Source organism: Lepidochelys kempii, chromosome 12, assembly GCF_965140285.1.
Source record: "Lepidochelys kempii isolate rLepKem1 chromosome 12, rLepKem1.hap1, whole genome shotgun sequence".
NCBI classification, from domain to species: Eukaryota; Metazoa; Chordata; order Testudines; family Cheloniidae; genus Lepidochelys; species Lepidochelys kempii.
The window spans coordinates 7682696-7699751 of NC_136391.1; the positions used below are offsets into that span (position 1 = coordinate 7682696).

Below are 17056 nucleotides of genomic sequence, written 5' to 3' on the forward strand. Positions count from 1 at the left end.
AGGCTCTAATAACTAGTGGAAGTTGACATAGTAAGTTAGTGACCTGAGTCAGAACTGGGACCTGGAATGGCCTGGCTCCCAGACTCCTGCTGTAACCACTCAGTCCTGCTGCCTTGAGCTGGGGAGAGATTCTCGGTGTACCAGAGTGTCAGTTGCATGCCAAGAAGGGATAGGAAAGGAGGGGGCTGGTGTTAGAGCTTAAGAGATCGCCTCTGGGTTGGGGTTGAGGGGCTTCCTGTCTTTCTGCATGAACGCTGTATGACAGTGGGCCGGCGGCTCTGATCTCTCCTGAGAAGGTGTTTCACGGCGGCTCCCAAATGGGGTGAAAGGGGGCCATGTGCTTCTGTTAGGGCTTATCAAATTCACGGCTGTGAAAACCACGCCACAGACCCTGAAATCTGTTCTCCCCGGTGAAATCTGGCTCGTGTAGGGGAGGGGCAGGGCTGGGGGCTCTTTACTGCGCGCAGTGTTCCAGATACTAGTCCCAGCTGGGCTGGGGCGGGACAGGACTTCCTCTTCCCCTGCAGGGGCCACTCCTGGGGCTGGGTCAGTCCCATCTCTGGCAACCTCCCCCGGCTGCAAGGAGCTCCACCGCTGCTGGCTGAACAGAAGTGGGGGTGGTACTACCATGCCCCCTACAATAGCCTTGGGACCCCCCCTTGGCCCTCCTTTGGGTTGGGACCCCCACAGTTACAACACTGTGACATTTCAGATTTAAGTATCTGAAACTGTGAACTATATAATTTTTAAAATCCTCTGACCGTGAAATTGACCAAAATGGACTATGAATTTGGTAAGGCCCTAGCTACTGTCTACAGCAGCATTTCTCAAACTGGGGTCCGCAAACCCCTGGGGTTTGCAGGCCCCCTGATCAACTCCTCCCCCTCCTTCCCTCAACCCCTCCCCCCCAGCGCCTCCTGAATGCGAAAAGTCGGGCGGCGCAGTGGGGCTAAGGCAGGTTTCCTACCTGCCTTGGCTCCGCGCTGCTCCCGGAAGTAGCCAGCACATCCCTGTGGCCTCTAGGGGGCAATCAGGGGTCTCCACGCACTGCCCCCACCCCAAGCGCCGACTCCGCAGCTCCCATTGGCTGGGAACTGCAGCCAATGGGAGCTGCAGGGGCAGTGCCTGCGAGCTGGAGCAGCATATGGAGACCCCCTGCCCTCCCCCCCCCCGCCTAGGAGCTGCTGCCAGAGGGATGTGCCAGTTACTTTTGGAAGCCGCCTGAAGTAAGCGCCACCCGGCCGGAGCTTGAACCCCTCACCCCCTCCCGCACCCCTGCCCCAGCCCCAGCCCCGAGCCCGCACCCAAACTCCCTTCCAGAGCTCGCATGTCTCACCCCCTTCTGCACCCAAAGACCCTGCCCTAGCCTAGTGAAAGTGAGGGTGGGGGAGAGCGAGGGACGGAGGGAGGGGGGATGGAGTGAGTGGGGGGCAGGGCCTCAGGGAAGGGGTGGGGCCTCAGGAAAGCAGGTGGGGCAAGGGCTGAGCGGAGGAACTTGTGGGGGGTCCCTGAAAAATTGTAAATCAAAATCGGGGTCCTGGGGTTGCTAAAGTTTGAGACCTGCCCGTCTACAGTCGGTGATTTCCATAGCCAGCATGCGGGGCAGACTCTCCTTTCAAGGGAGCTCGCCCCCCTGTCGAGCGAACCTATCCGCAGGGGACTCTCTGAGCGGGGGAACCTGTTGCTAAAGTCCAGCCTAGATCGTCCTCCAGTCGAGGCCCAGCCTGCTGGTTTGTCTGTCTGTCTTTGTCTGTAACGCGGTCACTTTTGAACGTGGGGGGCACGTTCTGGGCGTTAGCGGCGATGTTGGTGACAGTGAGCAACCGGGAGAAGGCGGATTTCCACGGGCGTGAGCGGGAGGAGCGTCAGGCCCACAGAGCGCCGGTTTGACGCGGCAGGGAGGGAAATCTCTCTGGCGGCCCCTGCTGCTGCCTGCACCTATCACAGGCCGCGGCTGTCATACTGGGCGTACAGCTCGGCCTGCGAAAGCAACCGAGTGCCTGACCCTCTCCTGGCCTTCCCACTTTTTACCGACCATAAGGGTGAGTGATGGGAGGTAGGGGCGGAGAGGAGTGAGCAGGGGGCGGGGTCTTGGGGAGAAGGTGTGGTGCGAGGGCGGGGCCTCAGGGAGAAGGGGCGGGGCCATGGTTCGGGCACTGTTGGCTCCCCCACTTGGAGGGACCTTCTGCTGCTCCTGCCTTGGTCCATCCCCAAATCTCTGCAGGGCTGTTCCCTACAGTCTAGGGTCCAGTCTGCATCACACAGGCTGCTGTAAAGTGGTGTCTGGTCCTTTCTCGTTGGAGCGATTGATCCATCCGACTGTCTTGTCTAGGGGCCCAGTCCCTGCCGTTTCTGAGCCCAGTGTACTTGTTCAGATTCACACAGATGTGGCCATAACGCGCACAGCTCTTCGGCTCTCCTTGGCCTCGAAGAAGCTGGACTGATCTGTGGTAGGGAGCAAACGGGGATTCACTGCAAGAGGTTTTCCCTGGATTTTGCTATAAATGAGGCTGGTGGTGACAGAAACCCCAGTCAGGGGGCGTTTGATCGCTGGGTAAAATGCTCCCCCGCGAGATGTCCCTGTGCAATTGCAGGGGTGCTCGGTTCATGCTGCAGCCTCTGTGTTGGTGTCTCTCCGGCAGATCTATCGGAGATGCTGGCTGGTGTTCAGGAAATCCTCCAGTAAAGGGCCCCAGCGGCTAGAGAAGTATCCGGACGAGAAATCAGTGTGCCTGCGTGGATGCCCAAAGGTTGGAGAGAGTCTGCTTATCTGCTGCCCCTTTGCTCTGACGCAGCTGAATAAATCACTGAGGCAGAGCTCCCACCCCCAGCCAGCGCTCTTACCCCATTCCCCACAGCGACTCCTGCTGGGTGGGACTGGAACAGCTGGGCGCTCCCCCATAGCTGGCGCTCCCTCCCCATTTGTCGTGGTGATTCTTCCGGGGCCTGGCCAAAAGTACGTTGCAGTGAAGAATTCCTTGCCCAGGGTGATTGTTGAACACTGGTATGCAGGATCCAAGTGTCATGGCCCTTTACCTGCCTGTGTCCCGATGAGCTGACAAACCTTTGCTGCTGCGCTCCTCCTTCCCCAGCTTGCGTTTTTCAAGAGAACAGTTTTCTGGCCAGATGTTTTCTTGCTGCAATTGATCTCCGTTAGCTTTGGGACTCTCCCCTTGAAATACAGGTACTCAGGTGGCTTTCTATGCCCCCCATGCTAAGAGCCCCTGCGGCTCTCCCTGGGGAAGGTAGAGGCTCCCCCTGAATACCTAGTGCCGAGCAGTGGAGAAACCAAGAGGAGCCAGGCGGAGGAGGGGAGACTTTGAGGGACCCCCATTACTCGGTGCAGAAAAGGGGGGGTGCAGAATGCAGATGGCGGCCGCTCAGGAACAAAGGTCTCCCTCTGCAGGTCACGGAGATCAGCAACGTGAAGTGCATCACGCGGTTGCCGAAAGAGACCAAGAGGCAGGCCGTGGCCATCATCTTCGCCGACGAATCGGCCAGGACTTTCACCTGCGACTCAGGTAGGAGGACGTCTGTCGGTTTCAGCTTGGAGCTGGCAAGGTCGCGAGCTGCCGGGCTGGGGAAAGGCCAGGGGAAGCATGCTTAGAGATTGGGATTGGCAGCCAGAATGCCTAGGTGCTACTCCCAGCTCTGCCTCTGATCCCCTCTGAAACCATGGACAGGTCACTCCATCTCACTCCACCCTTTCAGAAGGGTGTGGAGCCCTTTGGAGAATGTGGCCCACGGTCCCTGTCGCCCTGTCTGTGCAGCGTGGCCCCTTTGACTGCCAGGGCAATGTGGTCTAGAATTGCCGCTTTCACTGATGAACACAATGTTCCCAGTCCTTGTGGTTGCTTAGTCAGCTTTAAAATGTGCCTGACTGGCTGGTTTCAGAGGGGCAGCCGTGTTAGCCTGTATCAGCAAAAAGAACGAGGAGGACTTGTGGCACCTTAGAGACTAACAAATTTATTTGGGCATAAGCTTTCGTGGGCTAAACCCACTTCATCAGATGCGTGCAGTGGAAAATACAGTAGGAAGATATATATTTTTTCAGGTTCTCTGATATATATCTCATCTTCCTACTGTATTTTCCACTGCATGCATCCGATGAAGTGGGCTTTAGCCCATGAAAGCTTATGCCCAAATAAATTTGTTAGTCTCTAAGGTGCCACAAGTCCTCCTTGTTCTTTCTCCTGACTGGCTGGCTTCTGCCTGAGTCTGCAGAGAGCCTGAACTCGCCGCTGGCTGGGTACAATCTCCTCACCTCCTCTTTGGGGCTCAAAGTCACCTCCACAGGCTAAAGATGACCATTTAAATAGCTACGTTGTTAACTGGTCATTTTTTGCAACAATACCCATCTAATACGTTTACCCCACAGACCTAATCCGCACCCACACCTTTCTGGGGGCCCAACCGTCCCTAGCCAGCTGCCGAAACCGCCTGCTTCCCCTGGGCGATTTCTCTAACGCCGCTAATCCAAAATCTGGTGCACAGTGAAAACATGGGGGCAACATAAGGACAGAATCGGAGCTCAGCAGAAATAACCCAGGGGCGACCGTGCTGATTGCAGGATTAATTCTCCTTCGTTAATTAACGCCCTTCCTTCTGAATGCCAGGGAAGCTGGCTCAGGAGTTCCAGGCTGCCACACAATCTAGGAAGCTGTCTGCAGGACTGAGAGCCAGCCCGCTGGGGTGCATGAGGGGGCTTGAGGGAGATCAGCCCGCCCCTCGTCTGGGGACTGTGGAGGTTCATTAGTCAATGTGGGTGAAGCGCTTTGAGATCCTGGCCTGGCCTGGCCGGGGGAAGGAGGGAGAGCTCCTTCGGGGGCATTGTGCCTTCTCTGGCTTACAGCTGCACCGCGGCTGCTGGGACCCTGTTCGCTCCCCCAGGCAAGGCAGGGTTGGGCCTGGGCCGGAGCCGGTTGGGACACTCCCAGGTGTTGGCGGCAGGGTAGGTGGTGCCCTTCCCTCTGAGTCAGTGCTGAGCCGACGCCCTGGCACGGGAGGTCACGCTGTTCCCGGTAAGAGTGACTGTGACTGAAGTCCGTGAGCTCTGCGAGGGCAGCTCCTCTCCCCTCTGGGCGTTGCGACCTGGCCCCTGTGGTGGTGGCCCCTGCCAAACCCCAGTGGCGTGGCGAGGCGACCCCAGGTGCTAGGTGGCAACGCCAATCAAATGTGGCCCTCCAGCTCCATCTCTGGAGGGGGCCGAGAGGTGCTGTGTGCCCAGGTCACAACGTTCACAGCAGGGAGCTGGCGCCCCCCACAGGACAGGAGCTGCTGCTGCGGAGTTAGCGTGGGGTGGGATCGCTCTCCAGCCCTCCCCTTCCTCTCCCCCCAGCCCCTTGCTCCCCCCCTTTCTGTGACATGGGCTTGTTTCCTGGACCTCTGCCATGACTTTGATTGAAATTGTCCGTGAAAAAATTGTTCGCCATGGGGCACTGTGTTGGGAATAAGGTGTAAAGCCCCCGGTGCTGAGCACTTGTCGTTATTGGAGATTGCACGAGGAGGGGTCACCGTCAAATTTAACTCTGGGGTCGCCGTCAAATTCAAACCGGAGTAGTTTCTGCCAACCCAAAATCTCCCCTGGATTTTCACTGGAGAAGGCGTTTTCCACTACCCTGGCTAAAAACTGCTCTGTAGTATGGCTGGTGCGGAATGTCTGCTGTGTTCCACCCCAGAGGTGGCTGCATTTCACTGGCGGGTGAGTGATCTCTTTACCATATGGACTGGGCCACAATCCGGACTCTCTCACTTAACTATTAGCCCTTCCTGTGGCAAAATGCCCACTGGGCACCAAGTGCCCTTGAGGACAAAGGAAGAGTCTCCTAAGCATGGACTCCGGGAATTGGCCCATCCTACGGCACTTGGGATCTTTTGTGATGAACGGGGCTAGAGCATGGGGCTCAACGGTGCTGGTTTGAGCCCTGGGCTGGGTTGGGGGTGCTCCAGGGTGAACAGATTTGATAATAGGTGGCCCACTGATCTAGCAGACAAAGGTATAACAAGACCCGATGGGGTGGAAGTTAACTAGACAAATTCAGACATAAAGTGCCGCATTTTAACAGGGAGGATAATTAATAGCTCACCAGGGGTCGTCAGGATTGGCTGGTTTTCTAACAGATGCTCTAGATCAACCAGGAATTAATTCAGGGAAGTCCAGGGGTCCTGGTTATACAGGCCAGACTGGATGATCACATGGGCCTTACAAGCTGGGAAGTCCCAGCGGCGCATTTCTGCAGCCGCCATGTGGCTCCAGCCAGCAGGACACAGGCTGCAAGGTGTGACCATAGCCCAGGGAACCGGGAGCACAGCGCACGTCTCCTGTTCGGGGAGGGGGATCCTGTGGCGTTCCCCAGCTGGCTTGTGCTGGGGGAGCCGAGGGACGCGGTGGGGGCAGGGGCTGACGGGCGGCTCTTGGCTCCCCACAGAGCTGGAGGCCGAGGAGTGGTACAAGACCCTGTCCATCGAGTGCCTAGGAGCACGTCTCAACGACATCAGCCTGGGGGAGCCCGACCTCCTGGCTCCCGGGGTGCAGTGTGAGCAGACAGGTGAGAGTACTGGCAGTGCCCGGCACGCTGCCCCGGGGGAACAGGAGGCAGCCGGGATGGGGAACACCCGGAGAGGGCTGGGCTCCCCTTTCCTTTGGGAGTACCAGGGGGCGTTGGGAGGGCACTTGGGTTTGTCCCACTTCGGGGGTGGGGGTTGCATGTGGCGGGTCCACACCGGGATGGGGGGCCTGGGCTCGTCCCCCTTGAGCGGGTGGGGGTGTAGGGATGGTGCTTTCCTTGGTTTCAGCTGCCCATCTCCCACCGCAGATCGGTTCAACGTGTTCCTGCTGCCGTGCCCGAACCTGGACGTGTACGGGGAGTGTAAACTGCAGATCACCCACGAAAATATCTACCTCTGGGACATGCACAACCCCCGGGTCAAGCTCATCTCCTGGCCCCTGTGCTCGCTGCGCCGCTATGGGCGTGATGCCACCAGGTTCACCTTCGAGGCCGGCCGGTAGGACACTCCTCTCTCCTTCAGCACGCTGCGCCGGGGCCGTGCGGTCTGACTGCGGATGGCGGGGAGGGGGAAGCGAGCTCTGACAGGCCAGGATCCTAAGCCCCTGGAGACCTCCCTAGAGACACGCTGGGTGAATATGAGCAATAATTGTGCTTGTGGAAGTGAGGGAGGGTGAGAGTCGGGCACTGGGCTAGGATTCCCGCACACTGCTCTGCCGATGCACCTCGGTTCCAGCCGTGGGCCTCTCCGGAACGGGAAGGAGAATGAATCCCGCAGTGGTGGTTTTTGCATTAGGGACCAGTGACAAGAATGCTGGTCAATTCCAGCTTGTGGCAGGATTTGAACCAGGGTCTCCGGACGTCTAAGCGCAGTTGCCTGACCACCCACGTTCCTCCCCCTTGAAGATTTGTGCCAACTTTGTTTGCAAAATGACTTGCCTCAGCCAGGCCTGACTATATTAGGGACTCCAGATAATTACCTGCTAGAGAGGAAAGAAACATGAGCTTTCCTTTCATACTCGACCTTCCCATCCGCTGACTCACCACATGGCTTTTACAGAGAGAGAAAAACCCTCATCCTCTCCAGTCTGCCCTGCCCTGGAGCTTTTGAACTGGCACCTGCAAGAAAAAAGCTGCTTATTTCTTTGGCAGCAGAATCTGGCAGTGATTCTTCGGGGAACATCCCATCCGCTTTGTGAATAAGACCGCGCTATTCCAGGGCACCTCGCTTAGTCCCCTAGCATGGGTGGATCCCAATTCCTTGGAACTGAGAGGGAACGGATTATTAATTTGGAGACTTACACCAGTACCCATCAGCTGTGGTATTGCGTCAGCCCAGAGCACACAGGGGGCCGACGGCTGAACGGAGTTTTGTGGGCCAGTTGGTAAAATTGGCTTCAATGTTATAGGACTAGTTTAAAAAGGGGGTCACCAGATCAGGATTTCTCTGGGCTTTAGGGATCAGAGGTACCTGGGGAACGAGAATCTCGCTAAGGGGCTGTGACTATGGGGAGGGCCAACCTGAGAAGCCATAGAGCAGAGGTCCCCAAACTGTGGGGTGTGTTCTCCTAGGGGGGTGCAGAGGAATGTTAAGGGGGGCGCAGCTGGGGTCTGGGCCAGCCCCCACGGGAGGCGGGGAGGGAGCGCCACCCAGCTCTGCTCCTGACCCCAGCCCCGCACCTAGGGTCCCACTCCCCGCCGTGGCTGCAGACTCCAGCCTTGGCCCCTTTACCCCTGTTCACGTCCTGCCCTGTAGGAGCCACATCCCCGCTCCAGGGGAAGGGGGGAGGGACAGACGGATGCGGACAGGAGTAAGAGGCGGTGTGAGGTAAAAAGTTTGGGGACCACTGCCATAGAGGGACCTGATTTTCAGAAAATGCTGATCCTCCCATCTCTGAAAAACAGGCCCCTTTAAGGTGTCGCAAACTGGGAACCCCAAATCACTAGCTACCGTTGGAAATGTAGGCCTGGCTTCCACTAGTGCTAGGCATCTACTTCCCCAGCTGAACAAGAGCTGGAAGGCTGTGCCCCTCTGGAAATCAGACCCACCGTGTTTCTAGCCGGACATGCCAAATCAGTATCTGCTCTGGCCCAAGAGCCTGGCTTAGGATGGGGAAGCTGGTCTTGTGCATTCAAAGCCTGCTTCTGCTAGACTCAAGCTGCCCATCTTGAGGAGCAATGGGGGGAACTGACCGATGGAAACTTGGCTTTGATGTTCCCACACTGTGGTGCCTCTCGCATCACTCCCGGTTCTATGTTCTGGGTGAGAGAGGAGTAAATACCAGGATCTGACTCTCAGCACCCCACCTGGTAACTTTTGTCCAATGTGAAACGCCAAAAGCAACCTCGCCAGTCCAAGCAGATGGCTTAGTATGGAGTAGTCAGTAATTATGGGCACGGCTATTCCCAGGTGACGGGTGCCATAAAAATACTCTTGACAACTGAGCATTTTAGTAGCTTTTTATTAGAGCCAGAAAAAAAGACAGCAAAAAGGGGGAGAAAAAATCCTGCAAAAATTTTAAAATAATTTCGACCACTTCCCGTTTTCGTGTATTTTTACCAAAGTTGAACTGAAATCTGTTTGGCGATTTATTTATTTATTTGTAAAGGTGGGGAAGGACTTCATTCCCTGTTGAATTACTGGCGTCTAGTTTTCTCACTGGAAGCAGGGAGCCTATTGGTTCTTGCATGTCCTGTTGGTGTAGGAGGCGGAGGGATATCTGTTGCTGGCTGAGTGTGCCGTAAAAGGCTGCCCCACGGAAACTCGTTTCAGATGCTGTAGAAAACCGGCTCCTTTGGGTCCACAGAGCGAAACCAGTGTTGCTCCCATAGGCTAAGGCCTACACTGTAACCCCGTGCCAGGACGTAGCCACGTCATTTTGTTAAACCAACCCGAGTCGGCGTTGCTTTTGGCGGAGTGCCCTTCAGTGAAACTGCTGCAGCAGCCTAAATAACGTTTGCAGGGGGGCGGGGCGGGATGAGGGGCCGGAGGCGTGTGAGTGTGAATGCACAGGATGTGCAAGCTGGGGGCATGTGTGCATAGCATGCACGTGTGTGAGGTGTAGGAGTAGTGTGTGGGGGGGGGAGCGTGTGAGAGGCGGCCAGCGTGCATGGGGTGTGCCTTCTCTTAGTCAGTGTGTGTAGGGGGGTAGCATGCACAGCCTGTCTGCGTGCCGTGGGAGAACCCCATCCTCCGGGTGACGCTGTACATTGTTATCCTCTCGCTCAGCAGGATGTGTGACGCAGGGGAAGGGCTCTACACCTTCCAGACCCAGGAGGGAGAGCAGATTTACCAGCGGGTGCACAGCGCCACCCTGGCTATCGCAGAACAGCACAAGAGGGTCCTGCTGGAGATGGAGAAGAACGTCAGGGTGAGTACCTGGGCCTGGGGCCCCTTAGTGAACCAGCTCCCCGAGCACAGCAGCGTATGGGGGAGGAAATCCGGGCGTGGGATGGGGAGTCATGTTAGCAGAGCCCGTTGTTCAGTAGAAATATACAGCTTTGCAGCCTTTATAACACGGATGGCTTGGTATCACAGTGGTATCTCAGCCCACAGTGACCTTTGCCACGGGTTCGAGCTCCTGAATGACAATCGTGTCAGAATTAGCCGGGTGAGACTCACTCTTGGGAAGATCACTAGAATTGGAGACGCTTGGCACACACGAGGAAGGGTGACCCCCAAGTAATATGCTGACAAGTTAGCAAGGATTTTATTAAGCAGATGTACAAAGCCACAAACACTGAAACGCACCCAGGGAGGAGAGAGAAACCCTAAGCTAGCCAGCATTCATGATTTCATACTCTCCTCCCCACGGAAACACCGATATGGGTGAGATGAACAGGCAGGTGGCCATCTCGTTCGGTGTTTCTGGACGGGCTTCTCTGCCCACTTAGATTAGGCAACACCTGTTATCCTGAGTTTCTTGTATGCCTACTACACTCCTGCATACGCAGGAGTTTCACCCCCTTTTCCTTATTTGCACTTCCACGCCCCATGAATTTTAGGATGCTCCATTTCTCATAGGCTACCCACTTAGTTCCCCGTCTTCTCATTAACATCTATGTCAGTGAGTTACCATAGCAACTTGAGGTTATTACTGTACAGAATTCCCTGAAATGTTGCTCTCCGGCTTTTTGCCGTATCACCTGGTACACTGTGGCATGTTTTCCAGAACATCTCGTCCTGTAATCTTACACTTTCCAGCATTCTCCCTGGCTCAGCTCGTTCTGTCAGCCTGTTTCAGGCCTGAGGCTTCTATGGCCAAGCCACCTCTCTTACAGACCTAAAGCTTGTAGGCCTTGCAGGACCGCCTTATCTTATATACTTAATACACACACTCATCAGTCCTACATCCCTGTCGTGTGGTCCTACTTACTCTTTACCCCTTAAACCTATAACTTCAAATCTAATCTAGCACCCATACATTAGTTAGTCGATCATGTGACTAGCTACACATTCAGTGCACAAAGCTTGGATAATAAAGAAGGTGAAGGGTCCCCCTGTAACATTACCTTACCTTGTGCGTGCTATGTAGATCAGTGGTTTTCAAACTTTTTGTTCTGGTGATCCAGCTGAAGAAAATTGTTGATTCCCACGACCCAACGGAGCTGGGGATGAGGGGTTTGGAGTGTGGGAGGCGCCTCTGGGCTGGGACAGAGGGTTGGGGTGCAGGGGTGAGGGCTGCAGGGTGGGGCTGGGAATGAAGGGTTCAGGGTGTGGGAGGGGGCTCTGGGCTGGGGCAGGGAGTTTGGGTGCAGGAGGGGTGCAGGCTCTGGGGAAGAGCTTTGGGGTGCAGGAGGGGGCTCTGAGTTGGGGGGGCTCAGGGCTGGGGCAGATGCTTGGGGTGCAGGAGGGGCTCTGGGCTGGGGGTGCAGGCTCTGGGGTGGGGCTGGGGATGAGGGGCTTGGCTGCAGGAAGGGGCTCTGGGTTTGGGGGGGGCTCAGGGCTGGGGATTGGGGCACGGGGTTGGGGCGTGGGCTTACCTTGGTCAGCTCGTGGTCAGCAGTGCAGCGGGGGTACTAAGGCAGGCTTCCTGCCTGTCCTGGCACTGCACCCCAGAAGCGGCCAACAGCAAGTCTGGCTCCTAGGTGGAGTTGCGTGGCTCTCGCCAGTGTTCAAGGTGGGGGCAGCCCGCGGAGCCCCGTGGTCCCCCCACCTAGGAGCCAGACCTGCTGCTGGCCACTTCCGAGTCCCAGCGTGGTGTCAGAACAGACAGGGACTAGCCTGTCTTAGCCGGCCAGCACCGCCGCCGGGGCTTTTAATGGCCCAGTCGGCGGTGCTGACCAGAGCTGCTGCGACCCACAATTTGAAAACTACTGATGTAGATCACTGCACATGATCAGTGCACCTAGAGATCACAAATACATGAGGGTGAGTATAGGCCCTGGTCCAGCAAAGCACTAAGCATGAAGTCACTGAAACGAAACCAAATGCTTAACATTTTTATTCATGTCCTGTGATGGCTCGGGACCACGGTGAGGACTGTCGTTTTCTTTTCCCGATGTGCACGTTGCAATGCGCAGTGCTTAAACGTCTTTCCAGGGCCGCTTCCCTGTCTCCTCTGTTTGGAACTACAGGGAACTCTTAGGAGCTGACTGGCTAATACCCAGCACAGCTCCACAAACCGCAGGTAAAACCCAGCCAGGGAGCAAAACCACTTCCTAGTACCAGACACGAGCAGCTCTGTCAGATACCAAAGTGACAAGCACCGCAGAAAAGCCTAGAAAGGAAAAGGAAGCTCTGTGAACAGGTTAAAAAGCACTCGCATGTTGGCTTATATTTCATTTTTCAATAAGAAAAACAGTCCATCCATTTCCCCCCCGCCCCATGAGATTGGTACAGTCCATGGGCTCTTTCCCAACGGGAGGGGACATCTCCATTCACAAAAACAGGCGGCTGCTATGAAAGTCTAGCCAAAATGAGGGACCTGATTGGCTGACCGGGTTTAGCAGCTTTCATGAAGTAAAGTAGGTGATGGGCCCTACGGAATTAACCCTTGCCTTACGGGAGCCTTGCTCTGCCTTTTTAATCAGCTGCTTTTCAGTTCTCTCGCTGCTTGTTCTTGGAATAGTCTCCCCAGTCCTCTGTAAATATAGTCCATTCCTTGCTGTAACCTTCTTTGAACCTCGTTATCCATTACAGCAGACGTAACTGAGTCTCTAATTAGTCCATCTGCAAACTCTTCAAATTCCCATGGCTTCGTTTCGTTGTAACAGGAAGGTCAGTGGGCTGACTGCACTCCTTGTAAGGACAAGGCGCCTTTCCCAAGGGATGCTGCGTGACTTTGTCTAGCCATGTGCTCCCACTAGCCCGTGTTATAGCCCTCCAGTGCTCCTGGGCCGGCCCCATGGAGGATTTCCCCCTTTCTTTGCAATGCCACTTGTTCCCAGGAGAATCTGGGAGTGCTGCAGCTCTCATTCCAATTCTCGGCCGTGTTGCCTTCCACGCTGAGAGATCCAAGGGGCTTTGTGCGCTCCATTGTTTTGCCCAAGGTTTCTGAGCCCAAGTGACAAAGGCGACACATGGAGAAGTGGATCTTTCCTGATCCCAGTCACCCGCCACATACGGGGTTACGAAAGACGATGCCTCATCACATGACAGAGGTCAGAATCCGCTGTCTCCAGTGGCTGCTGTCAGAGGGTTCTCAGGCCTGACCGCTCATGCCGCCTTGGCCAGACAATAATTGTATTTAACTTGGTGGAGCTGAAAGCAACTGGATTGTCCTGGCTGATGTTTAAAATAGTCCCCACCACTTTCTGTCTCTCTGCTCCAGCTGCTGAACAAGGGCACAGAGCACTACTCCTATCCCTGCACGCCCACCACCATGCTGCCCCGGAGCGCCTACTGGCACCACATCACCGGCTCACAGAACATGGCCGAGTCCTCCAGCTATGCCGGTGAGTGTCTCCAGAATTCCTCCTGTGCGCCGTGGGATCATTCCAGCCAGGAGCTTCTCTACCCGCCTCTACTGAAGGGGCTGGTTTGCTGCTCCATAGGCTTTGTATAGGGCTAGTGAAACTTTCTGTGCTTCCCATCCCAGCTTCTCGTCCCTGAAGCCAGTGGGCTGCTGTGCAGGAGCTCGCTGCTACGCCAGTCCCAGCCCCTTCCAGCAGGGGGTGGTGTAGAGATTCCTGCAGGAGCACTGGCTGTGGCAGCTCCCTAATAGCCCAGTCCCAGCAGGAGGCACTGAAGGACATGATTGCGGTTCCTTCACCTTTCAGTACTATGAGGACCAGGAAACAATACAAAATTCTGCTTTGTCCGCAGGTGAAGTATACTCCGGAGCCCAGGCCAGCTCGGACACAGACCTCCTGAACAGGTTCATCTTACTGAAGCCAAAGCCTGCAAAAAGCGGCAAGAGCGACAGCAAAGAGTCCAAGTCTGCTTCTCAGTGACCGTGCTCTGAGTGGAGAGAGCCCCCAGCCCTGCCCAGGGGCCAGGGCATGCTGGAGAAAGGGCGCGTTAAGTGCAGGAGACATTTGTTTTCCAGTGCCCCGCTCCCCTCCTTTCCTGAGGGTGCTGAAGTTCTGGGAACCCTCCCCTCTCTTTGGAGAAGTTATCAGAGCTCCTGCCTGCAGGGAGAGAGTGTGAGACTGGGTCCCCTGTGCTGGGAAGGAGGCTGGAGATGGCCCCAAACTCTAGCCCTGGCCATGCTAGATTAAGCATGAGGAGCTTACGATAGGGAAGATGATGTCTAGCTCTATGTTGTTAAACGATTTTAAATATCTATTGCTTATACATATTCTATATTAAGAGACTTTCCTTCTCACACGAATGCAAGTTTTTTAGCCACTGAACAGACACGGGGAAGATGAGACACCAGAGATTTTTAATTCTTGGGTGGATGGATCTTTCTTTTTTTCTTAGGGTGGCATCGTGAGGGAAACCCAGCCCCAGTTGGAGCAGACGCCCCACCACCTCTGCTGAGAAGGGAAATTCCCCAGGATCCCCTCAGCAAGGCTCAAGAGTGGAAGGACTGAGTTTTCTCAAGTGGCCGACGGGTTGCGGTTATTGTTGGCAGCCGGTGGGAACAATGAAGTGATACTCGAAGCAGGGCAACTGAAGTGAACGTTTTTGAGAGGCTGCTGCCAATCCGGCCTGTTCCTTTAGGGCCGGAGGGTCCCATAGGTTGCAAATGGATGCTCCCTCCTGAATACAGTAGCGCTTTCCCTTGGAGAGGGAGGAATGGGGACTTGCGAGTCTACGCTCACTTTGCACTTCTTGAAGATACTAGAACACACACCATGGAACTTTCTGACATCTCAGGAGAAACTGGTTTTCTTTCCGAACTGTGACTTCTGCACAAACTCCCCCAGCTTCCGGAGGGCGGTGTTCTCAGTGGGCTGGGGACCGGCTGAGCGGGGTTTCGCTCCATTAGCTGTGTCTCCTCGGTTCAGATTCTAGCAGCTACGTGGCTGAAGCATGGATTTCCCTTCCAAACCAAGCCCTTCTCTCCAGATCACGGCAGTTTAGTTGCAAGGGATGGGGTATATACAGGGCTGCCTCGTTTTAGCACAGGCTGGTAGGGCTACACCCCTCCCACCCTTAATACACAGCCACTAAATACTTCGTTGCCTCTAAGCTATGGTAGCAACCTGCCCAATCTACCTGTTTGGCAGAGCCAGCCTTGTTGGGATGCATCCGTTTTGAGAAGTTCCCTTTCTTTTACCTCCTGGGTCGGCCCATGGCTCCCGTTTCCTCTGGGGTGCTCTCACCTGCAGCAAAGCCCATTGACAGGAGGCTAGCCAGAGACAATCAGTTGGTCACACAACCTCTTCCCTGCTTCCTCCTTGTAAGGGACATTGTGCTTCTAGCTGATGGTGGGGGACCCAGGTTTCATTTCCACTAGATGCCCCGCAGTCTCAAGGAGCCAATGCTGCCAGAGGGTTGGTGTGCAGCCCCAGGCCCTTTTCAATCTCCTTTGTAGCTCTTCCCTCCCCCCGTGGGTCACTTCCTGAGAATAATTAGTGAACCCCTGGGCAGGTGGAAGTTGGTTTTAATATGCTGAAATCAAATCAAAGCAATTGATTTTCTAGTTCTGCTATTTATTGAATACCTTTCAGAAGGGCTATCTTTTTATTGCAGTACCAACATTGGGGTTTCCTCACTTTGGGTTGGTTGGTTTGTTTTTAAAGAATAAGGTACTGTCTCTTGGGGATGGGGAGACCCTGTGGACTATCACCTGTAAATACTCTTGTTTTCTGGTTGTGTGTGTGTGTGTGTAGGTGATGTGTAAGACGATGAAGACCTTTCAGACAGATCTGCTGGAGAAGTCCTGGCACACAAGACCAGCGACTGTCCAAACTGCCCTGTTGCAAGGCCCACTAAATTCAGTGCCCTTTCCCCACAACACTTATCTGGAGTGACAGGAACCAGCCAGGTTCAAGTCTAGACCACATAACTCTGTGGATCAGAGGAGCTTAATGGATGTACAGCCTCACAGATGAGGTGTAAGCTGCTGTCATTTCCTAGCCTAAACACCTATCTGGGTGCCCTGGCTATTCACTTTTGTTTTAGGCACTAGGGTAAAATGCTTTGGTTCAGGCTACAGGAGCGGACCAAGTCCTCAGCTGTGGTTCTAATGGAAGTACACAGAGTTGTACCAGCTGAGTCTCTGGCCCCATGCCTTTAAAACATCGCTGCAGAGACACTGTCAACTTTGAAAAGGGTTTGTAAGGCTGGAGCCCAAGTGCTGGGCCATCCCATGATGACAGGTCCTGCCCTGAGGTTTGGAGGCATGGAGCTGCTAAATGCTGGGACAGGTGAAAGCTCTAGCAGGAGCTAGGCTGCCTCAGGAATTTGATGCACAGATGCGTTAAGCCAGGCAAGACAGGACATAGCAGTTATTGCCAAAAATGTTGTGTTTTTTAAAGGAACTGCTCAATCAATAAACTTTACTCACCCTTCTTGTTTGCCTACTAACTCCAAACACGGTACAGGGTGCAAGGGATACAGAGTGATAATGGTGCAGTGAAGACAAAGGTCCTGATTATCAGGGAAGGCTTCCGAACATCTGAAATGCTCAAGACTGAATTAGATCCAAGGCTGCAGTGTGTAAAGGGTCATTACACAGGCTATTTCACGGGAGCTTCAATGAAGCTTTAAAGCAGTATGGGGTGTGTGTGTGTGTGTGTCTTTTCCAGATTGAGTGATCTGCACATAAAGGTTAAAGAAAAAGGAGCTCTGTAATCCTCTGTCCACCACTGGAGTGATTCTCAGCCCCTCCCCAGCCTGACCCAAACAGGGTGAATACTGCTCCCAGGTGTTCTGCGGCCTGCAAAGCCATGCTCTCTCCAAAACCGGCTGAGGTCCTCATGGCTCTTCAGAACAGACACCATGGGGAAGTTTTCAGAAGTACTTGAGGGACTCAAGAACACAAGTCCCACAGAAAGGTGTCGGTACTTGTGTTCCTAAACCCGTTAGGAGCTCACTTCATCGAACAGTCTGGCAAGCGCCCAGGCTGGGCTGTTCGCAAGCAAGGAAAGGAGCGGAATCCCAGCATGGTTAAGGCAATGGATGGATTTTCAAGCACCTTGTAGGCTCTGAACCC

At 54.9% G+C, this 17056-nt stretch overlaps 1 protein-coding gene across 3 annotated transcripts in view; it reads left to right on the top strand.

Annotated features, from left to right (window-relative positions):
* DOK4 (docking protein 4) overlaps window positions 1–16440 on the top strand; it is a 41882-nt gene extending 25442 nt beyond the window's left edge. For 2 of the 3 annotated variants that reach the window (XM_073307417.2, XM_078848085.1), the window contains 7 exons: window positions 2643–2750; window positions 3407–3521; window positions 6429–6548; window positions 6816–7005; window positions 9736–9877; window positions 13280–13403; window positions 13774–16440. In XM_073307417.2, the coding sequence (XP_073163518.1) occupies window positions 2643–2750; window positions 3407–3521; window positions 6429–6548; window positions 6816–7005; window positions 9736–9877; window positions 13280–13403; window positions 13774–13901 (927 nt within the window). In that variant the 3' untranslated portion in view covers window positions 13902–16440. The remainder of the gene's footprint in view (window positions 1–2642; window positions 2751–3406; window positions 3522–6428; window positions 6549–6815; window positions 7006–9735; window positions 9878–13279; window positions 13404–13773) is intronic. The other variant, XM_073307418.2, reaches the window with a different exon arrangement.
* Window positions 16441–17056: the final 616 nt, after the last annotated feature.